This window comes from Caretta caretta, chromosome 4, assembly GCF_965140235.1.
Source record: "Caretta caretta isolate rCarCar2 chromosome 4, rCarCar1.hap1, whole genome shotgun sequence".
Taxonomy (NCBI): domain Eukaryota; kingdom Metazoa; phylum Chordata; order Testudines; family Cheloniidae; genus Caretta; species Caretta caretta.
The window spans coordinates 31,209,900-31,237,686 of record NC_134209.1 but is presented as its reverse complement, the minus strand read 5'-3'; the positions used below and the strand labels follow the sequence as shown (position 1 = coordinate 31,237,686).

General features: G+C 43.5%; 1 protein-coding gene and 1 pseudogene across 6 annotated transcripts in view; both read left to right on the top strand.

Annotated features, from left to right (window-relative positions):
• Positions 1–4,645: 4,645 nt before the first annotated feature.
• Positions 4,646–27,787, top strand: part of FAM13A (family with sequence similarity 13 member A) — a 198,914-nt gene continuing 175,772 nt past the window's right edge. For 2 of the 6 annotated variants that reach the window (XM_075127514.1, XM_048848644.2), the window contains exons 1-3: positions 12,542–12,731; positions 15,922–16,111; positions 22,247–22,456. In XM_075127514.1, the coding sequence (XP_074983615.1) occupies positions 12,657–12,731; positions 15,922–16,111; positions 22,247–22,456 (475 nt within the window). In that variant the 5' untranslated portion in view covers positions 12,542–12,656. Of the gene's footprint in view, positions 4,760–12,537; positions 12,732–15,921; positions 16,112–22,246; positions 22,457–27,787 lie in introns of those variants that run through there. The other 4 variants (XM_048848645.2, XM_075127515.1, XM_048848643.2 and 1 more) reach the window with 4 other exon arrangements.
• LOC125636303 (U2 spliceosomal RNA) lies at positions 8,173–8,380 on the top strand (annotated as a pseudogene).

The window sequence follows — 27,787 nt, the reverse complement described above, 5'->3', positions numbered from 1 at the left end:
CTCAGGGGAAAACATCCTGCTGAACAACATCATTCTAGTTCATCACATGGTTAATTTTATTAAGAGCTAAAATAAATACAAGTGTTCCTCCTCTGTTGGCTTTTACATTGGTGTCCATCCTCATAGTAGCTGAGCACCTCCTAAGAGTAAGAATAATGATCTCTCCCTCTCTCCTCCAGCAAGAAACAGGATGAGTTTGAAGGGGGTGGGGTTCAAATTCATCTCCAATACTTTGAGTTACATTGATATAAAATTGGAGTAACACAATCATATGCCCTGGATTATTGATTAAAACTGGAAGCATTTTCAAGATCTAATTTATTCTTCACTGTTTGTGCTGCCTTATTCATTTCTTTAAGTCTGGACAATGAACATAGGCTAGTCAGTTTCTAGTCCATTTTAATTTCTGATTTTCATGCATTAGCACAATGCTGGCACAGGACATGAGTGTTTGCTTGTTTTGGTTCTTAATGTTTTCAACTGAATCAAAATAAAAACAAGGACACACTTGCATTATTCTTAGGTTTTCAAAAATGTTTTGATAGTTTTTATCACAAAACAAAGATTTGGGGGAAGGTTTGGTATTCTATTGACCCTTCAGTGATTGTATTTGGCAGGTGACTATACGACTGTCATCAAGCAAAGATGAATGGAAAGCTGACTAAACCAGAGTGGCAAATAGAACCTCATCCACACTCAGCTTAACAAACTAATTTTTCAATAATGGCTGAATAATTGTGCCAGCAGAGCTTGAATCTGCATGCACTGATTGGATTTATAAGTATCTATTTGTGTGCAGTTAACTAGTTTACAGGCCAATTCAAGCAGTCAATATTGACAGTCTTACAATGCTGTGATTTTTTATTATTGTAATCCACAATATTTGGTGGAGTTTTTTTCTTAAAGCCCTAGACCTTGGGGTAAATACACCTGGATCAGAGCTTTGTGCTTGCTTTTTCTTTTTTTGTTTTTTGAAAAAAGCAAGTTTCTAGCCCTTGTTTCAGAGGAAAAAAAAATGGAAAATGTAACCTCTAAGGGTTCAAAACCTAGAAGATCAAGAAAAAATGCAAAATCCAGTATTTCAAAATGTCATGTTTTTAAGCCAGTTTCATGATTTCTAGGGGGCCTGATGCATGACTTTTGAATGCCTAGGGCTAGCAATACTGCAGTTTCCCCCTCTCCTAGCTGCTATTTGTGCAAACAATTCTGCCTTTTCCAAGTGACTGGTGATTTTGTAGCCCTTCTGCAGGAGTTCTGCAAGTTGAAAAATGGTGTGTGCAACTCAAACTACAGTTCTTTTCAGTAGGTTTCTGTATGAATCTTGTCTGGTAAGAGTCTGAGTTCCTGAACCTTTGCCAAAAAGCTTGAGGCATATGACTTCAACTATTTTCTCTAGTACTGGAATTTGGCTGCCAGCTCCGAGGGACCCACTGTGATGTAGCCAGACCTCCCATCATAAAAGGTACTTGGGCTCCTTGTTGAGCTGTGTAGGAGTGCTCAGTGCTGGCATAATTCCAGTGCTGCTCCCTCTCTCCTCTCCATTTTTTACCCTTTCTCATCTGCTTGGGCCTGATTGTGCATCCACTGCATATGAGCAACTCCTGAAAAGGCCAATAGGAACTGCTTGCATTGCAGCAGCTGCAGAATCCAAAGTGTATGAACTTTCTTTTTAGGGTCTGAATCAAAGTAATTACCATAAAAGTATCTGGGGAAACACATCACAAGAACTGTCAGTGCGGTCTTTACGCAATAATGTCATTGACTCCCCAGACTTCCACTATTCAAAGAATCTTTCACTTGCAGCTCTTGAGTCCTCGTTCAGGAAGCTAGCATTGAAAATGATGTGTTTGGCTACCCTCCATGAAAGAAATACTCAATAAGGAAAATTGTGGTTCGGGATAGATTGAAGAGAGAGGGAAGCTGAAACCGTGTTTTTAGAATTAGTGCTTTGTTTTGTTGAATGATATCTTGACTATAACACAACCCATCCTAGAATGCCTCAGGCTTACTCTACAACAGCTTACTTGCAGCTAATTTTCAGGTCTCTCAACATGTAGTGCCAAGAACACTCTTGGAAAGGTGATACTGTAATGATTTTGAATCAGAAATAAATCTTACAAAAGTTTGACTTCTAGGAATTTAATTTCAGAGGGGGCAATCCTCAGCTGTTCTGACAAAGTAATAGTTAAAAACTTACAGCAACTCAGAAGCAGAGGCGGAAGGATTAAATGGTTTAGGATTAAAGTCCATTAAAAGAAATTACTTGTCTGCTTCACCAGATAAACTGTTCCTCTGAACAGAATGTAGGTGACTATCTTCAATTTCCTAGTAAAAACTGGGGGGGGGGGGAAATAAAATAAAATCCATAGATTTTTCCTTGGCTGAAAACACATTCTGTCAGTCCCTCACTGAGGTAGGAAAGACCAAGGCATGGATCTTGTGTAGGCTACAGATGGCAGGGATCAGATCCCAGCATGCAGACAGAGAACTAATGTACCACAGCAGGTTTCCCAAATGCCTCCAGCCCTAACACTGCTTCTGGGGCCTTTTCTCTCATTGGGATCAAAGGGTTATTTTAGGGGCCAGAAACTTTCATCTACAAATTTTCTCCTTAGCTCAGTTGAGCTGAGGACAAAAGTCTTTTTTTTTTTTTTTTTTTTTAAAAAAGCAGCTCCCAAACAGAACATCATTTGGACTTGGTGTTTGAGTTTATTATTACATTTTGATCTTTTTGTAGCCCAAGAAATAAAAAAATTTAAAAGGTGAAGCATACATCATTCACTACAATTGTATTAAGCAATCAACTTCTATTTAAAATGTGCAGTAGTCATACTTATATAGGCTCCTAGCCAGCAAAACATGAAAGCATATTTACATATTTCATTAACTTTACACAACTGGGACTATTCATGTGCTTAGTGTCACAGTTGTTGGCTATCTGCTTTGTAAAGTTGTCAGTCCAATAACTAAAGTGTTAATTATCTCTCAATGTATGTGTATAGGCTGAGATGAAATTCAGGTGAGTTCCTGTGTTCCTATTTGCTACAGGTGCTTTAGATCAGCAAAATGGTGATGCTTGCAATTGTTATTCCACCCTGTGTCAAAGCAGTTCCAAAGCCAGCAGCAGAGTACTTCCTTCTCAGCTGATGCCACTGTTGTTTGGATAATTCTTTGGCATTCTTCATGCTATTAAGGAGTGCCAGAACTATAACACTCGTGTACAAATGTACCTCCATTGCTATTATTAGGAATGGTAATAAGAAATATTTATTAGATAAGTGCCCAAAGACTCCAGTGGGGCTGGGGGCTTCACAAATATAAAGACAGTCCCTGCTGTAGGGGATTCACCATCTAAAAGGCACCAACCAGGAAGAGCTCAGGAAGGGAAAATAAGATGAAAGAGGGTGAAGGATGGGCATAGCTGGCTAGTTCAATGGGCCTAGATTGTCAATGGAAGTTAGGAGTCCAAATATCTGTGAGGAGCTGGGCCCTGGTTTTTGTTTTTAGGTGGGGGAAGCAGTAAGGTGAGGCAGGGCAGGAGCAAAGGTATTAGTAACCATAAGTGTAAGAAAAGGAAGGTAGGGGTGGAGAGATGGTCAGAGTTTCCTGCCTTGCCACGATCAGCTGACAGGGTTTGGTAGGCAGCCAAGGACAAGCTGTTGTCCCAAGACAATGGCCTTTCTACCTCCTCCTGCTATTGCCTAGCCTCCCCTCCCTCTTCCACATAAACCCCTATTCTTCGCCACAGGCTTATGTATTCAGTGATCCAACCCCACCTTTTCCCTGTGGCCGGGCTAGGAAAAGGTATCTTAGCGTGAACCCTTCCACTGTGCCTGGGCAGGCAAGGTGCTACACTTCACTCCCTTCAGCCTGCAGTGGTGGGGGTCATGCAGCATCAAGCCAGTATTGAAAGGGAAAGAATTTGGAAATCCCCTGTCACTCTCCATGGTAATCTGCTCCCCTACTGGAAGCCCTCTGGTTTTAGGCTAGGACTAGTTATGGACTCAGTTTCACTGGCAGGTTCTCACTGTCACAGGCGCCCTGTTGCAGGGCCAGAAGCTTGTCTGGCAGGGTGCCCTGGAAAAGCCTGCCCTGCAGCATGTCCCATAGCAACCCTGCACCCAGCAGCGGGGCAGCCAGCCTAGCTGGGACGATAGTAAGAGGAGGAAAGTTACGTTTGCTGCAGGGCTGCGCCCCTTCCTGCTGTGCCCCTGCAGAGGCAGTGAGATGCAGCTGGCATTGAAGTGAATGGCAAAACTCCCATGGATTTCACAGACCGTCGCGGGTGCATCCCTACCCCGCTTCTCCTCCTTGCTAGAGCGCAGCAGGCGCTTAAAGACGCGATTAAGCGGCTTTGGGCGGGCGGGCTGCCCCCCCAGGCAGGATGGAACGTTGTGTCGGCAGGCGCGAGACAGGGCCGCTAGGCACCCACCACAGCTGCCTTGCGGGCGCCTAGCGGCCTCGGGCGGAGCGCCCTATGCCTGAGCAGGGCGGCGGCTGGGCCGGAAAGCCGTGGTGAATCGCCGGGGGGGGGGGCGGGGGCAACGTGCACGTGGAGCGTATTTACAAACAGAGTTAGGACAGGGAGGTGCCCCCGCTTTACCCCACCCAGGCACGGCCCGGGGAGGTGGCGTGGGGGGGGTGTCCCTACCGCGCTCCCCCGCCTCCGGCTGCAGACAATGAGGCGGAAGGTGCCACGTTAGGCGGGGAAGCGCCTTGAGCAGCAGCAGCTGCAGCTTCCCACATTGCGACTACTCAGGTAGGAGAAGGTGGAGGGCTGCAGCCGCTAGCGGGGCTCGGCCCTTTAACCCCTGCATGCAAGCGCCGCCGCGCAAGGCAGCGGCGATTGGTCTAGGCGGAGGAGGAGCCCGCTGCGGCCGGGGGTGTGTGACCGCCCCCTAGCCCCTGAGGCTAAGGGAGGGCAGCGCTCTCCGGCATGCCAGCCCAGGAGCCCCCCGGTGCTTTCGTTGTTGACTGGGGGGGTGGGGTCGCCCCCCTCCCCGGAACCTCTGGCTCTGTCCTGTGTAGGGAGCGCAGGCGTGGGTGAGGAAGGAAGGGGGTTGGCAGCACCGCCCTCGCCCTATGGTCCCTGCTCCGGTGCCGTGAGCTTCCCCTTCCCCGGGGAATGGCGCTAGGAGGAAAACAAGGGCTGTGCCTGGTTGCGGGAGCGGGAAACACCTTCTTGATCTCTCCGCACTTCCTCGTGGTAGCGTGGGGGGAGCGCACACCTACCTGTGCCCTTGGCCGCTCTCTTTCCGGGAGCATTGGAGATGGGGAGCTGCAGGCCCGGGCACAGCGCCGCTACGAGGCTAGTAATAGCGATCGTACTTCGTACATGAACGAGTGAATCCTCCCAGTGTCCCGTCTGTGAAATAAACAGCCCAGCTTTACAGCTGGTGTAACTAAAAACAGGGAGGCCAAGAGCTACATTTTCAGAAGTGACCTCTGATCACCGGGGCTCCAAATTTCCAAAACCGAATTGTGTGAAATCGGTTACTCAACCCTTGGACGCAGTGTCTGGCAATGCGGCCCTACAGGATTTGTGGCAAAGGTGTGAATGGAATCTAGGCGCTCTGACTCCACTCTGAGCCCTGTCTTCTAACCCCTGGGCAGACTGATAGGCTTTTTTAAAGAGGTGCTGTTATCTAGGGCAGTGGTTCTCAACCTTTCCAGACCACTGTACCCCTTTCAGGAGTCTGGTTTGTCTTGAGGACCCCCAAGTTTCACTTCAACTTAAAAACGACTTACCTACAAAATCAGACATCAGAATACAAAAGGTGTAAAAAAAAATTGGTTACTTTCTGATTTTTACCATATAATTATACAATAAATCAATTGCAATATAAATATTGAACTTACATTTCAGTGTATAGTGTATACAGACCAGTATAAACAAGTCATTGCCTGTATAAAATACTGATTTGTACTAACTTTGCTAGTGCTTTTTACATAGCCTGTTGTAAACCTAGGCAAATATCTAGATGAGCTGATGTACCCCCTGGAAGACCTCTGTGACTCAAAACAAATTAATTCAATTTAAAAAATGAATCACGATTAATTGCAATGTTAATAATAGACTGCCAATTTGAATTTATTATAAATATTTTTGGATGTTTTTCTACATTTTCAAATATATTTATCACAACACAAAATACAAAGTGCACAGTACTCACTTTGTATTATTTTATTACAAATATTTGCACTATAAAAAGATCAAATAAATGGTGTTTTTCAATTCACCTTATACAAGTACTATAGTGCAATCTCTTTATCATGAAAGTGCAATTTACAAATGTAGAATTATTTTATTACATAACTGCGCTCAAAAACAAAACAATGTAAAACTTCAGAGCCTACAAGTCCACTCAGTCCTACTTCTTGTTCAGCCAATTGCTAAGACAAATGAGTTTGTTTACATTTACGGGAGATAATGCTGTGGTATAGTAGATGGGCTGACTTGTTTGTAAACCTTCTTTTCCTTTGTTGCATTTTCTTTTTCATACTTCTAAGAGTCCCAAATTCAACTGGTTTTGGTGAGTATTGTTGCATTATTTTACAAAAGTCACGTTGCAAAGGATGCATGAGAAGATGCGCTAAATTTTTTTTCATGTTCCCTGGCTTTCTGAAACTCCACCACACACTGAACTAGTTCTAGAGCATGAAAACAGCAAGGAGTTTCAGTGCTGGTGCTCTGCCTGCACAAGCTCTAAAGCAAGTGATTATGAATATATGCCATACTTTCAGGATGGGGGACTGTGTCGTGGGAAGCAGTGACTTTGAAAAAGATTTGGGAGTCATGGTGGATGATCAGCTGAATATGAGCGCCCAGTGTGACACTGTGCCCAAAAGGGCAAATGTGATCCTGGAATGCATAAACAGGAGAATTTTGAGTAGTAGAGAGGTTAGTTTACTTCTGTATTGGGACTGGTGCAACCACTACTGGAACACCGTGAATTGTGGGCACTAGAACTGGACACAAAGGACATTGGAAAATTGAAGCGGGTTCAGAGAAGAGCCACGAGAATGATTAAAGGACTACTTATGGTGCCAGAGAGACTGCTATGAGAGGAAATGGACCAGATTGGGTCAGTCTGTGCATTTCCAGTGTTTTCTGCACTCCGGCCACACCTGAGGTTTCTTGTCCTGTCCAATTCCCTTAATCTCTCTCCAGAACTGTGCTCATCACCATAGTATCTGAGTTTATTTTTTTCTCCACTGTTCTAAATTGTGGTATCCAGGGATGCGCATAATTCCCACTGGAATTATTAGTGGGAAGAGGGAACTTAAATTAAAAAAAAAAAAAAAGGAATTGGGAGTGTGGAAGTTCTTCAGCCCAGCAGAAGGTCAGGCAGTGTGGTCAGCTGTAGCTGTTTTCTTACTGCGGCTGTCCACAGCATTTTCCACTACATGCATCCAATGAAGTGGGTATTCACCCACGGAAGCTTATGCTCCAATACGTCTGTTAGTCTATAAAGTGCCACAGGACTCTTTGCGGCATTAGCAGAGAATTCTCTAGTTCTTCCTCTGTGTGGGCAAGAAAGGAATGAAGGGAGGGTCCAGGAATACATAGACGGGCTGTTGTCAAGGCCAGCTCCCTGTTATGTGTGGGCTGTCATGGTAGCAATGCTGTATTCTGGTGTCACAATGGAACCCATGAACAAAAGTCACTTCGAACCGTTGTGATATTACGTACCGTGGAAGAGGGGGATTATTTGTGGGAGGGATGTGGGGAAGTTCCTTTGAACATTTAAATACTCCTCAAACCTTTCCTTTCCTCTAGGGAGTGTTGATTCATCACCTGAAGTTTAGATTTATATGCCTAGACCTTGTGCTCTTGAGTGTCTTTGCATCACGTGCTGGTTATTACCTCTAATTAGAGAGCTGATAATATAGACTTGTACATCATGTCCTCTGGATTACAACAGAGTGTATTTATTTCAAAAGCCTTCGAGCAGCATCTTCTGCCGGCATTAATGTGGTGGTACAGCTCTGTGCTGCAGGAAACCTCTATGTGATTAAAGCTAGCTTGGCAGCCAATGATACTCAGCTTGTGGCTCTAGAGGGCCCTGGATATATCGCCTGTGAAATGCACAGTCTGATCGGAACCCTTCATGTGCTGGCCGTTCTTGGGGTTGGAACAGTGGTTGCATAAATGTTTCCCATACAGGAGCACTCTCCTTGCTGCCTGACACATTTAAGTGCTTAGGACGTGCTAAGATCAAAGTGTAGTGTCCTTATCAGTTTAATATCTGATATGTCCTTTATTTGAGGACTGTATATTTAATTGATTTTTGAAACAGGGGGATGGAAGAGGAGCTTGCTCTGTCCACCCTATGCATTGACCAGGTATTGTAGTGTTTCCAGAAACGGTGCATCTTCTTTTGGAGGGGAAGTGGGGGGGGGGGGTAAGGAAGAGGGAGAGAGAAGCCAATGTTATGTCAAATGGTGGTGTAGAAGCAAAAAGCAATCATGGTGGAACATGGTATTAAGTTGCAATGTTGCATCACTGTGACTTTACCACATTAGTTTCATGCAATACCACAACCAAATACCCCGAAGCAGAGTTGGGATGTCTTACAGGAATTATTTGGTGACTCTCTGTGATAGGGATGATTGCTACTGATTTTGTTCTATACAGATTTTGTGAGTCACTTATGGCAAATCATTGAAGGTTTCCTAGGTAGGGAGATTCACTGCAGTTAAGAACCTCTGTGTGTCTGGGTCTGCCTTACTTCTCCAATGCCAGAAATACAAACTGATCCTTGGAGCTGTTGATGCAGCCTGTTTTCCTTCTGACAATTCTCAGCCTGACCCCTGGTCCAGTAACTGCTGGGAGTGGGGGAACAAGTCACCCAGGAACATGTATCCAGGGGAAGGACCAGGGAATGCTTAAACCTAGGCTGGTATTAGATGGTAGGTGTAAGAGAAGATTGGACTGTGTCTGTGTGGACAATGGGACGCTGAGTTGCGGTGCTGCAATGGGCAAAGTAAGTGGAGGTGGGATGGGGATAGCAGCATTTGGAAAGCATCTCTGGTTTGGAAGAGGGATCGAGGAGTAGACGATGCATGTACTTGTGAGCTCTCTGAAGAGGTTAAGCAAGTACATAATAATAATACTGAAGGAGGAGACCCATTGCATTTTAATGAAGATAGTGAGTTTAAAAAAATGCAGGCTCTGGCTCCTGTCCGTTCTTGTTAATTGCATCTTTCAGTTGCAGTAACTTCTCCCTGGTGAACACTACTCACCATTGCCGCCTTTGGCCAACTGATAATTTTTTACTCTTCCACTATTATGGAAATGAGAATTTCTTGTCCACTCCAATAAATAGGTTTATGAAAGCCTTTTAATAAATCGCTTGTTATTTATCTTGGGATCATGGTTTAAACCCATCACTCTTGCGGTCCACATGGACAGTCTGTTCCCCAGAGACTGTTGACCAGATCCTAGTCTGAGATGTTATCTGGTTTCACCTTTGTAACTACAATGGAGGTTAAGAAGAACATGGCTTTGTGTGATTTTTGTGAAAAGCACATTAGGGGCTTAAGGAGGGGAATGGAATAGGAGGATGTTGACTTAAATCCACTCTTGAGTCCTATAATTCCTTGAAGGAAATAGAAAGCTAAAAGACAGTTGATGTTAAGGTAATAGTAACCATCTGTTACTGTTACCTTCACCTGCAAAGTGAGGGAATGGACGTATTAAATTGACAAAACTTTTCTTAAAGGAGAACTGAAATTTAATATTGGAGATTCTAATACTTTCACCTAATTACAAAAAAGACTCAGTCACTTACAGAAAAAATCTCCTTGGTCCCAAGGCAATATTTATGTGGCTGATGTCAGCTGGGCCCATCCCCTTCCCATCTGACTTGCAGTTCAGTTCCTTCTAACCTACTCCTGAAAAAACTCTGTTGTCTCTGGACACCTAATTTTTTCTCTTGAAGTTTAATGCTCCTGTATCTGATGGCCCAGCCCACCTCTAAGGACCAGATTTTCAAAGGAGCTCAACCTCTACTTAGGCACCTAGGTCCTGATTCAGAAAAGCAGCAGGTATTCCTGACAGCACTATAATTACATGTTTAAAGTTAAGCACATGCCAAAGTGCTGTTCTGAATAGAAATGGACTTCAGTACATGCCAAAGTGCTCTTGTGAAGTGCAAAAACAACGAGGAGTCCTTGTGGCACCTTAGAGATGAACGAATTTATTTGGGCATAAGCTTTCGTGGGCTAAAACCCACTTCATCAGATGCATGGAGTGGAAAATACGGTAGCAGACATGAAAAGATGGGAGTTGCCTTACTGAGTGGGGGGGGGGGTCAGTTCTAATAAGACAGTTCAATTAAAATGGGCTATTATCAACATGAGGAAAAATCACTTTTGTAGTGGCCCATTTCAAACAGTTGACAAGAAGATGTGAGTAACAGTGGGGGAAATAAGTTTTTATAGTGACCCATCCACTCCCAGTCTTTATTCAGGCTCAATTTGACGGTGTCCGGTTTGCAAATTAATTCCAGTTCTGCAGTTTCTCGTTGGAGTCTGTTTTTGAAGTTTTTTTGTTGCCACTTTTAAGTCTGTTATTGAGTGTCCAGGGAGATTAAAGTGTTCTCCTACTGGTTTTTGAATGTTATAATTCCTGATGTCAGATTTGTGTCCATTTATTCTTTTGCGTACATGGCAGAGGGGCATTGCTGGCACATGATGGCATATATCACATTGGTAGAAGTGCAGGTGAATGAGCCCTTGATGGTGTGGCTGATGTGGTTAGGTGAAGTGCGATTCCAAAAGAGTGCCGAATATTCAAAAGAGCTCAGCACTTGGAATGCAGTTGGAAGATCTGGGCCCTTCTTTTAGTGCCTAACGGGAGCTGAGCTGTTTTGAAAATCCAGCCCAGAATTTCAACTCCTAGTTGACAGGTTTCAGAGTAACAGCCGTGTTAGTCTGTATGTTAAGTACTCCTTAACTCCTAGTTGAGTAATTTCTGATCCTTGCTGGGAATCAAACTCTGGTACAAGCCCGAATGAAAGGGAACTGGGCAGAGTCTGGAACTCTCTCTAGTGCTCTTCCAAGTGTTGCAATCCGGAATTTTATGGATGCTTGAATACTGTCAGTTACTGGTAGCATGTCTCATGCTCCTTCCCCCTGGCTGTGTTAGGGCTTGTGTACATGGAGCTCTAGTGTGCGGCAAGCAGGGATGTGAATCCAGAGCACATTAACTTGCCACACACAAGCTGGCCATGTGGACCCTGGTACCACGTGCTATAAGTTCTGTAGTGCACTTTGATGTACGTGGTTGCAGGGTCCACTTGCCCAGTACATGGCAGGCTACCATGCTGTAGATTTAAACCCTGGCTTGCCATCCACTAAGTCTCTGTGTAGACAAGCCATTAGTCTCTCTGTTCCTTTTGCCATATGACCAATACCACAGGAGAAGAGGATGACCCAGGAGGATTGTTTGTGTCGTTTAAGCTTCAGGGGAGAGGAGAGAGGAATGAGCGGTATCACAGGCATTTCAAAATTCAGGTCGTGTAATGGGTCTCCTAGAACTGTACTCTACCCTGCCATTTCTAAGTACATTACTGGATTGAGATGAGGTGGCATATTAGTGCTGAATTTGAGGTTAATAGAATTATGCCTTCAGAAACCTTACATGAAAATTTATCAGCTCATGCACCAATCTACTTGCCTACCTTTTGCCGTGATTGAGGCTAATAGCAGTGGGAAAAGATAACATTCACCTGTGTAAAAATAATAATGATAATTCTCTCTGGGTGAATGGAGACATTTTGCAAGGCTGACCTAATCATACATAATATTGGTGACAGAACTGTGATGTCTAAGACTTTTTCACTTTAACTGTTAAATGTGTTAAGTGAAAAAATGTCACTGTAAATTGCTGCAGGAACATGCCCCATCAATGCAGAAGGCCTAGATGTTGCCCCTGTTCTGATGCCATCCAGAGAGGTGCCATGGTTATTTGTCAATAGCTACTTAATTATTTTTGTTGCCAAAATGTTAGAAGGAATTAATGCATTTGCTACTTTGAATTGAATGGCAACTGCAGTTTACTAGGTTCGGCTAAATGGAGCAGTCAAAATGATACAGAGGGAGTGATATATGCGAGATGCACTCTACGCAGAATGTATTTTGTTTTGAAAAATCAGCATTGCTTCAGAAAGTTGAAAAGTTTGTGCCTTGGCGAGTAGTGCAGTGTGGAGTCTTCGCAAAGGGATTTGTTCAGCCTGAAGGTATGTTTGAGTTTTGTAACAGGCTGGAAGGAAGAGCGAAGTATTAGTGTCACTAACTCAGAAATGGGAACAATGATGCTAATGCCGCAGTGTCACCGAGCGTTAGCCTCTGCCTGCCTGTAAGAAATGCCTGGTAATTAATGAAGAGATGTTAACGACTTAAGTACCAAGTCACATGACTCCTCCAGACTGCCAATAAAAGACTCCCTGGAATCAGATTTCAACTGCAGGGGGCTGATCCCAGCCATGTGTATTGAATCAAAAGCTAACTTCGCAGGAGATTCATCCAACGAAATTATAAGAGTTCCGTAGCAATTTTTGGCCCATATTTGGGGGGATATTTTTGTCTTTTTCCCTGAACTGTAAGGCTTTCATGGCATGGAATCTTAATCGCCGTCAGTACTCTGCTTAATGCTTTCATCCCATCTTCATCAGTTCGTCCAGACACTTCCTGAAAGAATGGGGGCAGGAGCATTAGCCATCTGTGTGAGTACAGGCTGCCTGTTGTATGCTGTGATTACTCCGAGTATGCGGAGGGAGGCCTCTAGTTTATTAAACTGCGTAAACTTAACAGTGTGTGCATTTACAAGGGAAGATGTTGGATAGTATCAACATGTCTCAGATTGGCTGGCTTATTTTTTTCATCTTTCAAATCTAAACTAACCAATCACTGTGGATCTAGTCAGGATTTTCCTCTTCTGCTCCATCCACAACATCCTTGCACTGTGAGCGATTGTTAATTTCATGGGGGGGGGGGGGGGGGATGAGTGAATATTTCCTAGTTTCTTTCTCACTTTGACTCTGAATTGGAATACCAGTGCGCTCTCTCCTGTTTATATTAGACACCTTGTTCAGGAGGCTGTTACACTGGGAACATGTTTCAGAGTAGCAGCCATGTTAGTCTGTATTCGCAAAAAGAAAAGGAGGACTTGTGGCACCTTAGAGACTAACCAATTTATTTGAGCATAAGCTTTCGCTAAGGTGCCACAAGTACTCCTTTTCTTTTTACTGGGAACATGGTACATGTACTAGAACTGACATGTTTTTGATTGATTCAGTAAACTAAAATGGTATGATTGGTATTTCTCCTCTCTTGTTTTTGCTCCTAGTCTTTTCACTCTATTTTATGTTTAGATGACCTGTTGCCCCTTCAAAACAGTGTCTAGTGATGGTGAAATTGATTGACAGTTTTGTTTTTTAACCACAGGCCAACTGCAACATGTAGTTTAATTAAGATAATTTGAAAAGGGAAGACGTGAAAAAACGTGTTTCTGAAGTGTGTGACTAGTCTTCTAAAATTCATACTGCTGTCTTTTGTTACACTCTGCAATGCCATTCAGCAAAAAAATGGTTAAGTGGGCCAATCATTTGTATCTTTATCTAAAAAAGCAACCAATTACAGGAATCAGTGAATTTAAAAAAGAGAGAAATATACCCATATTTTGATTGATTTTTTTTTTCTCAACTAAGACTAGGTAGGATTCAGTCGGCTGCTTAGACACTGCCGCAGGGAATGACAGGTTTCAGAGGAGCAGCCGTGTAAGTCTGTATCTGCAAAAAGAAAAGGAGGACTTGTGGCACCTTAGAGACTAACAAATTTATTTGCGCATAAGCTTTCGTGAGCTACAGCTCACTTCATTGGATGCATTCCACAGGGAATGGTTTCTTACTGATCACTTAAGTAGGGGTTTTTCTTTCTGCTAGAGGCAAGACTTTTATATTTTACATACTTAGGTCTAACAAAGATTTATAAATATGTCAGGAATTACACAGGATATGTCAGCTTTAAACAATTTCCTTTTTCTAGTCTCTGTTAAAGGATAGGACTGGGAGATCTGGATTCTGTTCCTGGATCTTTTACAGACTTCCCTTGTAAACTTGAGCAACACACCTCCCCCCTCGGGGCTTCAGTTTCCCCATTGTGAAATCGAAATGGGTTACCGCTTACCAGCCAGTGATTCTTTGAGGCTAAGCGCATGCATAAGACTTTACAAGTTTGGGGCCTTTATTAGAAAAGTGTTTCAAGATCCTCTGATGGAAGTATTATTATTTATTATTTATTTGTCTGGTCCTTACAACCCAATCTTTGCATTGGCATATATCTTAAATGAAAATAGCTTATGGTAGTCACTTGTCATTCTCATAAGAAATATTATTTCTTAAATGGCATCTTGGCATCAGTCAGTGGAAGCTGGACTTTGAACATGAACTATACTTATTTATCATATGTATTTAAAAGGTGATCATTACAGCATAATTTTTAATTACGTGGACTTAAACCCTTTCTCAAAAGTATGGAATATTTATAACTTGTTCTATAGCCTTAGATACACAAGCAACATCTTCTGTGTATGTCAGACCAACACAGTCCAAGAAAGTCATTTACATACCAGATAGAACGAAGTTGCCAAGTCCTGGTATCAAACAGATGATTCTAGTACACATTTCCTCAGAGAAGCTGTGCTTAGCAAAAAGATGCAGCAATCTTGGTAAGAAACAATTAATGCAAATTCTCTGTCTTGTACCTGGAACAAGGTACAGCCTGGCTTAATAGCAAAGTCTGGGCAAGTGTTCAAGTTAGTTAATGAGGTGGAATTGAAACATCATGTTGCATTTAAAGAGATTAGAAAATAGTCATGTTTATTTGAAAACAAAATAATCAGTGTGAGTATTGTTAAATAGCTCTGTCCCTTTATGTTGTAACGCACAAATCACAGACAAGACTTGAGACATTTCTACCAGGTTTCAGCGAGGTATCAGTGCTTGTTATCAATACATTCCCAGATTCAGCTGTTTCTCATGTGCCACACTTTGAATTCCATTGTATCATGGATCATGTCCACAGGTCTTGTTAGCCGCTAATAAACTTGATGCCAGAAATATGTGCAAACACTTTTTTAAAAATGCTGGTTGAATGGATTTAGGTGAGTTATATTCTGCTTACCTAAATAAACCAAAGATGATGTGATGGATGGTGCGTTAAGCTACTGCTAGATGAAAAGAGTTCCTCTTTCAACCGCAAGCTACCCTATCTTGGTTTACATTTTTACCCTTATCTATTACTTACCCTGTTACCATTAGGTTTTATCTGGACACTTTATCTTGTGGATTCTTCATCTCTTGCAGTCTTAAGTCAAGGTGGGTTATCTTTCCAAAAGATAATGGTGTCGTTCAAACAGAAGTTATGAGCTTGATGCAGAAATTATTGAGTGAGGGAGGTTCTTTTCTCTGTGTTATATAGGAGGTCAGACTCGGTGGTCAGAGTGGTCCCTTCTGGCCTTAAAATCAGAGTCGAAGTTGATGATTGAGATTTTGCAGCTGACATACGTGGTCTCTTCTGAGTCTGGCCCACTGGTTACTGTAGCAGTATAGCTTGGATACTCAGCAGTGTATTATCCACCCTGTCTCTTAGTTACAGATAAGTTGTTGCTTTGGGCTCCTCCGCCTTACTTTCTTTTTCCTTTCGCTCCCCTTGTTCTCTGTCCTACCAGTTTATAATGTGCTACTTCATAGAGATTTTGTTGTGGATTAAAGTAAAACAAAACAAAAACCCAGCCCTGCAGACTGTTCTATTTCAAAACCCAAAAGCTTAATTCTTAACTGACATGCCTGTGCTGTAACTATGCAAATAAATGTGTAGTAAATGTGACTGACTGCTCTCTTGTGCTCCCTTAAGCAAAGTAAATCAGCAGTGAGGCTGAAAGAAGACATGAAAAAGATAGCAGCACTGCCACTGAACAAGCAGAGGGACGATAGCTGTCAGAAGGTGTTCGGTGTGAGTCTCCAGGACCTCCAGCAGCAGGGTCTTACCAAGAATGGCCTCCCAGCGGTGGTGTGGAATACAGTAGAATATCTGACCCAGCATGGTAAAGTTAACACAGTCTCTTTCATTTAATAGTGTTATTTATGTAAGCCTCTGCAAAGGAAGTTTTCTGTTTGTTTATTTTCGTTTATTTGGCATGAAAACTGAATCAAGTTGTGGATCAAACTATGTGCTGAAAACAATACTGCATTTGGCTTTCCTTTCTTGGTTTGGTTGCCTTTATGTGGAAGTATATTCAAAGGGACATTCGCAAATGTAATCTGCTGTGTTGTAAAGTGACTATAAAGAATCTGTTCATTTTATAATTCAAAATGTTTTTATAACTAGCCTTCTATTATTGCTTGATTAAAATTAACTAGATATGCTCATCATTTCCGACTCTAGGTCCTACACATAAGCATAGTAGTGAATGTGTATGATAGTGAATAAAATGCCATGTGTAATTGTAAGCCCCAGAATGGGCTTTTTGTTTTTATCAACTAGCACTGGAAGGTTTCATGTAAGCCTCTGAACTTCCAACGTCTCCTTACATACATTTAAGTTGTAGAACAGAATGAACTTCTTTCTCAGCGGATGAAATGCACCTCTTTGCAGAGGGCCAATGAAGGCCATTGGTATGTATGCAAAGCCCTTCCGTGGCTCTTAAATGATGGCTAAGTCTTGTGCTGGCCTGCTACATAGGAGTGAATTTCACCTTGTGAGAATTTACATCTTCTCGTCTCACCCTGGAGAGTGGAACAATGTCCTTTTTAAGGATCATCCTTCATGCCTGCTTTTTACAAGCCCTGTAACACTGGTTAAATTGCAGTGTTTTGGGTTTCCAGCCCACACTTTGAGAAAATAACCAAGCTTTTAAAAAAAAAACTCATAATAAGCTAACAGGGATTAATATAGGAGGTGAATTCCCAGTGCAATAGCTGTTCGTGATTAACTCTTAACAAATAACTTTCCAAGTGGGTTAAGCTAAACAGGGACAAAGCACTCTTCTTCTGGAATAAGTGTCCACCTATAGTTATTCAGGAAGAGCTGTTCCTGGATTATTCCACGGTCAGACAAGCCGTAAGATATTTCAGATGTGATGGAGGAGGGAGAAATCAAGGGCCTGAGTCTCTTTTCACTTAAACTTGTATAACTCCATTTCAGTCACTAGAGGTACACTGGTATAAAAGTGGTGTGAGATCTCAGTCACCGCCCAAGACCTTTTCATAACAGGTGATGTGGGTGATTGCTGTTTGGGGTCATGGTTTGGACCTCACTTTTGTTTAATTGATTTGGTTAGTGGGAAGGAGGGTTGATCATTTTTAGATTCATTTTCATTTTGTGTCATAGCAATGAGGAGGCCAATTTGGTAATGCCTTGATGTAGTACTTGTAGCATGTACAACCCTTTGGAATTGGAGGCACAATACCAGTCCACTGGTGTAATAATGTACATTGGAGAATGATTAGGATTCTCAGCATACATTATGGTGAAATCTTCCCTAAACCCTTGAGAAGATTAGTAATAAGTATTCCTCTGTTATATGCGTTGTGAAGGGCCAATAGTCTGCCCTTGGGAAGTAACATACAGTGCTTGGGCCAGATTCTCCACTACTTTGCCTGTCTGACACCAGGGGAGGGTCATTGTCATAAACTGATGCAGTGCAGTGGGGTCTCAAGCCACGTGTATTTTATAGTGGTGCAGTGCTGTACCTGTATTACCTCGTGGCTAAAGTGTGGTCAGGGTGGGGATGAAGATTGACTGGTGCTCCCTTTGAAGTCTTCCAGTGTTCCTTCTTAACTGTCATGAGAGAGCGTTGTGGACTGTGATAGCATATAGTAATGGCAGTAGGCTGGAAAACTTGGTGGTTTTTTTGTAAGAAGGTTCCTAGAGCAGATGTTCCTGTGGATTTTTCTCCTCTCCACTGAAAACATTTCTCTGCAACTACAATTTGCTTTCCCAAAGTCTCTGAGCAAGACTGTGGACTTTGTTTAGAAGGCGTCTTGGCATTGATCCCCAGTGGTGGGTGGGTGTGAATGAGCAAGCCTCTCACAGTGCCATGACCACTTAAATGAGTATTCCTCTGCGTACACGAGATGCTGCTGGGTTTTGCACAGCTTCTTCAGCTCCTTCTGTTTTCCCACGGTACCCCTCTGGCCATCATCTTGTCTTCTTTCACTTGGGTTTCCTCGGGGACTCTTCCTCTGGTTTTGTTTTCTGTTTGGATTCTTCTTTATCCGAACTTAATAGCTTCACATTTTCAGTTAGTGAGAGAAACAAACTCCTCTGGAGTTTACAGGCTGAGAATGGCTCCCCTTTCTGTACCTCTGAGTGTGGCCTCTTTATGTATCATCTGACAGATTTCCTTTTCTTTATTGTCCCAACACCTTGCTGTTTGAGTTTAATTTTACATTACATATTTTCCTTTTCTACTGTCACTCTCATGAGGATGGCAGGGGAGCAGAGATGGGCGAACTGGAGCAGTCAATTTCTGCGGGATTTAAAAAAAACAACCCATGAACCCTGTTCTAGCCTGTATGGCTGGAGACAACCTTCCAAATGTGAATCAATGCAGTGCCTGATTTTGTCACCCCTATTCATTCTGAGTAGTGTGTTACTCTGTGAGGAATTGTACTGAAATCAGGTAGGGGATTAGCTGAGACCCATCTGGTGAATGTACCCTTTTCTTTAGATACATGACTCCTTCCTCTTGGTTGCTCTGTGCATCTCTGATCTTTAGATTGTAAGCTTTCCAAGGCAGGGCCTTGTAGATATTGCGGACCTGTGCAATAGTAAGCATGTAATAACAGCTAATGTGAGATCATTCATCAGCAAGCCTAGCACAGTCCCCTAGGTCAAAAGTGAGACTGATGGAAGACAAATCCGAGGACTCCAAATGGCTTCTGTGAGTGAGCAGGGTTGTGTAAGGAGGGGTCAGGAGGGAGGAAAGGGATCTTTGCTATTCAACCCCTCCTTAACCTTCTGGCTACATTTATTGAGAGAAAAGGGGATGTGTCTGCTACTGTGCCCTTCTTCCAACCTCCATTGTTGAACCCAGGGGTGTCCTCTGTTTTTCTACAAGCAACAGCAGAAGAGAATTGACCTGCTTTTTTATTGATCTAATCTGCATAATGAGAAATACTCTTCTTTCCCAGTAGATTCACGAGGCCATGGGCTAGGGTTGCCAACTTCCTAATTCCAGAAAACCCAACACCCTTGCCCTGCTCCTTCCCTGAAGCCCTGCCCCTTCCCGAGGCCCTGCCCCCGCTCATTCCTTTCCCCCTCCCTCCATCGCTTGCTCTCCCCCACCCTCTCTCTTGTGCTCATTTTCACTGCAAGGCCTAACCAGGCATATTTATTGTTTTGACAGATGTATTATGCTAAATTCGGTTTCATTTGTTACAGGACGCTAGAGCTGGCAGCAAAATCATCAAAAAGGGTAATTTAAAAAAAAATGAAATTTCACAAAGGTTTTCATGATTCTTTCCCTCCCCTCTTCCCATTTTTCGTAACCAGCTCCATGCACAGAGATGCAGTGAGGGGGATGGGAGCGTAGAGGGGTTGGGACGGGGAGGGATGCAATGATGGGGGTTCGGGGCGGTTGGGATGGGGAGGGATGCAACGATGGGAGGTGCGGAGGTGGGACGCAGTGAGGGGGACAGGGGTGCGGCCCCGTTCCCAGCACTCGGAGACGGGGATACACATACCTCAAACTCCTGGGTGCCGGCAGTGGGGCGACAGATATGCCCTTAGGCGAGCCACGGTCTACGCCTCAGCTCGAGCCCAGCCACACGAGCAGCGCGAGGAGAAGAGGGCCAGGCAGCAGCAGGAGAGGTGTGCACCACGGGACCCTTCAACTGCCGTCTGCTGAGCGCTCGTGAGTCGTGCTAGTTCTTCCCCTGACCTGACCCAGCCAATGGGAGCTGCGCCTGCAGGCGTGGGGCGGGGCATCACGTGGCCCCCCCCGGCCACCCCTAAGACTAGGAGCCGGACATGCCGGCTGCTTCCAGACCCGGGAGCCGCGCGGCGACTAGCAGGGAGGTTGCCAACCTCGCTGTATGGCGCAGCACCGCCGCGAACCGCACAGTCAACGGCCTGCCAGGATCCCTTTTGGACCGGGTGTTCCGGTCCAAAACCGGACACCTGGTCACCCTACTGTGGGCTGCCTTTGACTGCCACGTTCTTGGGTGAAGAGACTCTGTGAGTTTGTTTTCACTGCAATTAAAAACCCGCGGCTGGCCCGTGTCAGCTGATTTGGGCTCACGGGGCTCGGGCGAAAGTGTTTTGCAATTGCCACGTAGGTGTTCGGGCTGGGGCTAGAGCCTTGGCTCTAGGACTACGTGAGGTGGGAGGGTCCCAAAGTTTGAGCTGCAGTGCAATCCCAAATGTCTGCACTGCAATTAAACAGCCCTGTGAGCCCGGTCAGCTGTCACGGGCCAGTCCCAGGCATCTCATTGCAGCATAGACATGCTCTGTGTATTACAGATGATTGGAGTGAGATTACCACCACCATGCTTCAGTGTTGTTTTATTCGTGTGGCACGATGACTTGTGAGGATGAAGGACAGGGAGAAGATGCTTGGGAGCCAATCAACTAATGGTCAAGGGGGAAAGATCATGGTAGTATCCTACTGGTGTATTGAGAAAATGGACTGGTGGTGGCACACTACGCTCCCTTAAAGAAACCTGACACCCAAATGCCCCCATCTGTCTGCAAATATAAACTGACTGAATTAGATCCTCGTCCCTGGTGGAAACTTAAGTGAGCCCTGGGTTCTAAACTGAGACGGTGATGATCTGATAAAGATATAATCCCCGTCCTTCTCCAACGTGAAAACAAGAACTAAAAGCTGTCCGCTTGGGTGAGAAGAGCCTGAGATAAACTCACGGTTTTCAAGGCAGCCATGAGCTCCTAAGCTAACCTGGAAGAGCAATTTTCTGCATAGATGTTGAAGTTAACTAGGAAGAATAACTAACACAGCCCTCCATGTGAACTCGGTTAATTTAGATGGGAAATAAGAGGCACACAGTGCACCACCACTAATGCCAATTCAGTTCCATCCTGGTGCTCTTACTAGAGTGAAAACACACATGAATGGTCACTGCTGACATCTGAAGTTAGATGTGGACAACCCACTACAGAACCCCTGTTCAAGTTCGTCTTGAACCGAATGCCTAGCCAAGCTAGCTGCTCTGGCTGTAGGTCAGCTGTATCATCTAGTGACGCTCTGTTATACAGACAGAATTTGCATTTTATGGGGGAAGTTACCTCTTTAAATGTTAAAAATAGCCCATTTTTTTCCAAAATCATCTAGCCTAGCCTTTTTCCAGAATGACTTTCTTATTGGAAGGTAAAGAACGTCTTATCTCTGTGGGGAATTTGTTACTTTGCCCAACTTCTCGCACAGCAATGCCATTCGTTACTGTTCTGCAGTGCTTCCCATTGTCCAGCAGATGTCAGAATAGCATTTCACATTACAAGATTGCTTTCTGTGCACAGGTGTATTCTGCAAGTTGGGCCTTGTGTTTTAACCATGTCTCTTTCTGACTCTTTAAAATGTTCCATGCTTTGTTTGTAATCCTTTTAGTATTAAGCTTCAGCATGAAAGAGTAATTCTGTAGAACTGGTTTGAAAGAATGCTACGTTTTGGTTACTGGGGTGCTTTTTAAGAAAATATACTGACGCTCTTCAGTTTTGTGGAGTTGTTCTACTTAAGTGTTTGAATCTAGGAATGTCCTTGGAATGTAGTGAACTTTTTAATATGATCTAGTTCTCCTGGTGTCCTCTATGGAAGATGTAAATTTCTTTTACTTACCTGAACAGGTGCACTGAAGCAAATAGGGGACTTTTCACATGAATGAAGTTACTCACATAAGTGGTAGCAGGATCAGGACCTGACTGGGCACCAACTGAAGTATGTGGAAATAGGTTCCAGCCATTTGTGCCCAAATCCAGAATGGTGCTGAATATTGACAAGTTATACTGAAGTCATTAGGCGTTGTGGGTGCTTGGTAGATATTTGTAGGACTCAGGAGCTGGTCTTCAACATTCATTATTACTTTATCTAGAGAATCCACTGGCTAATAGCTTTGTGATATTTGTGGTGTTTTGGTTACTTACAGAATGGTACTGTTGGGTGTGCTAACTGAAAGCCAAGTGTATGTTGTTTGTTTTACTCATGATTAATATGTAATTACAGGGCTGACACAGGAAGGTCTCTTCAGGGTGAATGGTAACATGAAAATGGTGGATCAGTTGCGTCTGAAATATGACCGAGGGGAGGAAGTGGAGCTGGCTAAAGATGCTGATGTGTGCTCAGTAGCCAGTCTGCTGAAATTATTTCTGAGGGAGCTGCCAGATGGGGTGATCACTTCTGCATTGCATCCCAGATTTATACAGCTTTATCAGGGTGAGTACAAGTAAAATCCCTTGATAACCTTACATGTAGTGGCTTTCTTGGGAACCAGAATTTACAGACTCCACCTGCCCGTATAGCATTTCTTACTGTCTTGCTCTTTCCATTTTGGATTTCCCTTGGCATCAATCACCATCTCCTCCCAATGCATTTGCTTGCTTGCGTGTGTGTGCACACACACGCACTCCTAACAATTTGAGTGCAAAATAATGCACTGATGAGAAGAGAAAGCAAGGCCACAGTCGCACTTTCTCCGTGCCCCCCCTTGGGGTGATGTGTTCTCTTGGAAATGCAGTGAAGAAGCAGTCCAGGAGTGCAGGAATTGCTTTTGTAACTGGCCCTTGTGCAGGCTGTGCAAATGCAGGAGAAAGCTCTTTGCGCCCTTCTCCACACTGAATACTCACATACACAAGGACACACTGTTCCATTGTTGAAAAGAAGGTGTCATTGTTCAGAAGGGCCCTTTCCTGGTTACAGCCATACTTACTGATGATGATGATTATTATTTTAAGATTTCATCAGCTGCGACTTATCTACCTATAGTGCCTCTTGTATTTCATTGCTGTTATGAAATGGAAAATTGTTTAATGCCTCGTCCTCCAAAAGGTCATACCAGTGCATTATGTTGGGAATTACCAATGCAAGTAGGCAGCCATTTGGAACAACACAGGTAGCCAGCCATTTGGAAAGCTCCATTCATACTTTGGAATCCACAGGCAATTTCCCCTAGGAATGGAGAATTCCTCTGGATGGAGATATATACTCATTTCCTCTCTAATTAACAGAGAGATCTGGCCACTGAATGCCACTGTTGCATTTAAAACACATTGGTGCAGTGACAACCTATAAAGAACAGCAAATAGAATCTTTGGAAAGCTGAGAATCTTGTAGAGCTTTAGAGTTCTGCATGACAGTCAGCTCGTGGGAAACCAGAAACACCAGCTGTTAGTGAACTTCCACTTTGCAAGGTAGGGTGGATGGGTGTGAAAGAGAGCGAGAGAGCTGCTAAACCCCTTAGTTTAGTTTTAAAAATTGTTTAAGTGAAATTGACAACCAAGTGTGTTAGCTTTAAGGTTGTTACTATTTATTTCCACTGAAAAGAGGATTTAAATGTATGGAAATGAACACCAATACACTCTCAGTTCATACAATCCCAGATAAAATATCACAACATATTCTAAAGGCACCCTTAGCTCCGCTCCATAGTCTCACCCAGGCCCTGGCACAAGTCTTCCAGGAGAGGGTTTGCAGCAGTGCAAGTCGCTGCCATGCCTTTGGCAAGGTGCTTGTAGCAGGCCACCATTGCCCCAAAAGTGGTGGTTTTGGCCAGAGAAGATGCATGGGTAGGTGATGCACTGGTTCTAGCACATCCCTATTGCAGCCTCTGCCAACTGGCTTCTGTGGGGCACCTGGCAGAAATTAATGCTCCCTGCCATGGTGGAGGACATGTCCATCCCTCCCTCCCTCTGTCTGTACAGAGAGTCTCATTGGTACAGGGAAGTGTGATTGGTACTTGCCCACCCAAGCAGCGTGAATCAAACCTATAGACTAACAGGAAGCATCACTGCTTGGAGATTTTGTTGTGATCAAGTGCCCCTTGGAAGTGCTCTCCAGCCCCCAGACTAGGGTCCCCTGTCTAAGATTGTTTATTCATTCATGTCTTATCTTTTTGCTGCTTGATTTTTGCCTTGTAAAGACCCTGGTACATTCTAGGAACCAGTCAAGCACAAGCTCTGTACATAAAGCCCTTATGCCCTTTCACAAGTCACTTCCTTTCAGCAGGCCAAGTTGTTACGGTAACTTTCCTTCCAGAACACAGGAAGCTTTTTCTTGTATAAGCCTTTTGTTGCATTCCTCCCTGGAGTAGGTATGTATTGAAAAGTGGGTCCCACTGTGTATTGTTTGTTTTTGGCACTCTGTGTATTTATGTTGAAGAGCAACCTAATTATAATGCTTGCTAAAGAATGTTCCTGTGCAGTCATGGCTCCATCTGAGAGTGTTCTTTTCTTCATATGTTGTATCTAGAGTGAGATCATATATTCCCCATTCTCATCAGTAGCCTTGTTTGGCAAGGTGAGGCACATTTCTGGCTTTCTGTAGTATCATTGGAAGGGCTTCCTAGTACGAGAGAAGGGAAGATCTGTTCTGCAACAACAGTTCATTCCTGTGTATCCCTTTATATCCTGCTTCATAGCCAAGCGCTGTCCCAATTAACTCCTTAAAGACAGAGCTAAAATATGGGTTCTCAACTTCTGTTGGCCAAGTTTCAGCCTGAGAAATGGGTCCAAGAATGGAAATGGAAGCGGATCTCTTCATCAAAGTATTTCAAATCCAGCGCTGTAATAAAGCTGGCCCGACTTCCTGCATGGTGCATTGTTATTGGCTATCGCTGTTCATTTTTTTGAACATTGCTTGGCTTGTATTTTCATTTTGATTAATATCATGGTTAGCAAGGACCAAAAAGAACAACTTGTTTGTTGTCTAAATGCACAAGATACTTATCAACCAATAATAACACTTGAATCTGCATTTCATGTGTAGATAACATTTAGTGCAGCAGTAATAACAGTAAGGACGCAAAGCTTTAGAGAGGGAGAATAAATGCTGCTTTATGAAGTGGATTATGAGACCCATCTCTGCGTCATTATGTTCCTGTTTTGGGTAGTTTACCCCTGAGCTACCTGTTTACATTATTATAAAAGGTGGGGTTTTGGTATTTCTTTTATTGACTTAAACAAGGTGTGATCTGTTGCCCAAAGGCAGGACCACATCTAAACATGTCACTGTGTCTGACAAATGAGCTGATGTAGGTATATTTTTAGGATGGTGTATGAATGAATAAAAGAGGGTTTCAAAGTTTCCCAACTCCCCATTAACCACAGTGGCAATTGTAAAACTTAACTCATTGCATGGCACTTCTTAATTATTCTCAGTCATCGTGTTTGGAAATGGGAGGGAAATGAGGAAGGGGCAAAAGGGATTGAATTAGATGATTAGCTAATGCTTACTGCTCGTTCAGAGAAACCCAATATGTATAGAAATATGATGACCCATTACAAAGCTGTCCCCATTGTTCAATTATGTGAATGGGTAGTGACATGCCATGAGACTAAAAACGACCACACAACTGTATCCCTCCCCTCACGGACTGTAGTCTGCTTACTTCTCTCTCTTTAATGCACCCAATCACAGTTCTGTGCATTTCTCGATGCTGTGCATTATGTCTGGAAGTAGCTCCCTTTTTCTCCAACTTCTCTCCTTTTTTCAAGTCTTCCGTCAAAGCGCACTTCTTCTGGCTGGGCTTCTCTTGTTCATCTCTGCTCCGTCTTGTTGCCTGATTTTTTTTTTTTTTTTTTTTAAATAGTATGTGTGCTCACACACAAACTAAGCAAACCTTGTTGTCACGATACTCACCCAAGAGCAGTTTTCACTTGTTCCCTGTTACCCTTCTTCCTCCTTTCCACCATTTAGGGCCAAATTTTCAAAAGAGCTCAGCACGCTGGATCCTGTACTGTTTTTGAAAATCTGGCCTTGTATGTCACAGTAAGAGCTGCTGGGCGCTGAGCACTTCTGAAAATAGGGCCCTGATTCAAGTGCCCAAACTGGAGCTGTGCTTCCTTGAAAATCCGGGCTGTCACGTGTTGTTGCAGTGATGTTCACCTGGTAATTTAGGTCACAATGCTGCGAAGACTTAAGCACATGCTTAACGGTGTGCATTGTGTGTAGTCTTATTGAAGTCAATAGGACTATACGAAATCCATAAACGTTACTGACTTCAGTAAGATTACTCACAGAGCATAAAGCTGAGCATAAGGTGCATAAGGATCAGAGCTTTAGATTGTGAAGTCCTGAGGCCGGGGCTTTGACTACCTGCTATTTACTTGTCTGTATAGTACCGTGAACAGCAGTGACACTCTATAAATGATTGTGTTTTCTGTGCTGTCCACTAGTTGTTAAGTGGTTCTTAATGCTCGATTTAAAATGGAATAGAAAACTGTAATAGCAGATGATCAAACAAGCCAGGAGTAGTCTGTGTGCTTGGTTGTCATGGCACGAAAACATTTGTGCCCTCTGATAAGCTTCAAAGAGAGTGCCCCATTTAGAGAGATACTGTCAAGTGTGGTTGAGAGAGATTTACCCTAACACGTTTACAAAGCCCATGCAATGCTATGTGTGTGTTTCCTGCCTCCTCCCAATTCATCAGTCTTCATATTAATTGTAAGTATTAAGAGGACTGAATAAAATGGAATGTCACTAGTGGTGCAACTTGTAGATTTGTGCCTCTTTTTTAAAATTGTGGTGGCGAGGGAAGGCTTGACTTCCAGCCCCTCTTGTATGCTTCTCCCCCCTTCCCCCCGCCTCGCAGGGGGTGTCGAGAGAGAGCAGCCACCTTTGCATATCCCCGTTTCAGCTTGATGCGGAGAAGCTGTATAGATGCCTGTTCAATGAAGGAGAAGAGGGATCGGTGCTTCACGCTGTTCAGTAGAAATGTGTTCTCACTCCCAGACTGTTCCTGTCTGACCACCGAACAATCTGAGCTTCTCTTGAAATCACTGGACATGGCATGCCTAAGATCAGAGTAATGCTGAGCGAGGGCGAGGGTTGGATCCTGCGCAGGGCTAAATACTCCTCCTGCTCCTGATGAATACCTTGCAGGATAGTACACTTAATGAATAGGGAAATCAAGGCCATTGAATTAAGTCTGCTGCTGTGATATTGGTAGCTTTGTTTACCGCAAGAATGCCCTCCTGGCTTCAAAATATAGCGTAGAGAGGATTAGCATCTTGCCAGTTTTTCCAGGAATGAAAGAACCTTCAGTAGATGGAAAAGTACCGAACAATCTCAGTTGCCAGTTGGAAGGTGAGAGAGACAATTAGCTCTCAAAGGCATTTCCTAATCAGGTAGTTAGGTGTGGGGAGACATGTTTTCCCTGAGTGTTAGGATTTGGCTTTACTGATCATAACTGTAAGCTTCTTAGGGGAACAAATATTTAGAATAGTAGGCAGTGTTTGCTGCCTAATCAGAAGTATTTGCGGAGGTTTAATTCTAATGTTCTCGCAACCTTGTGGCAGTGATACTGACCTGGCTTTTTAACCAGTTGTTGTTAAAACAAAAAGGTAGTTAGTAATCGAATCAAAGGGATTACCCAATTATCTGTGCAAATTGAGATACTATTAACTTCCTTATTATAATCGCTTATTATCCCAGCCTTTCAAAATTGTCATAAAAGTCTTACGAGCCCTAGTAAAAAGAAAGAATGGAAAAAAATAAACAAAAACCCTACTAAAAAGAAAAGGAGTACTTGTGGCACCTTAGAGACTAACC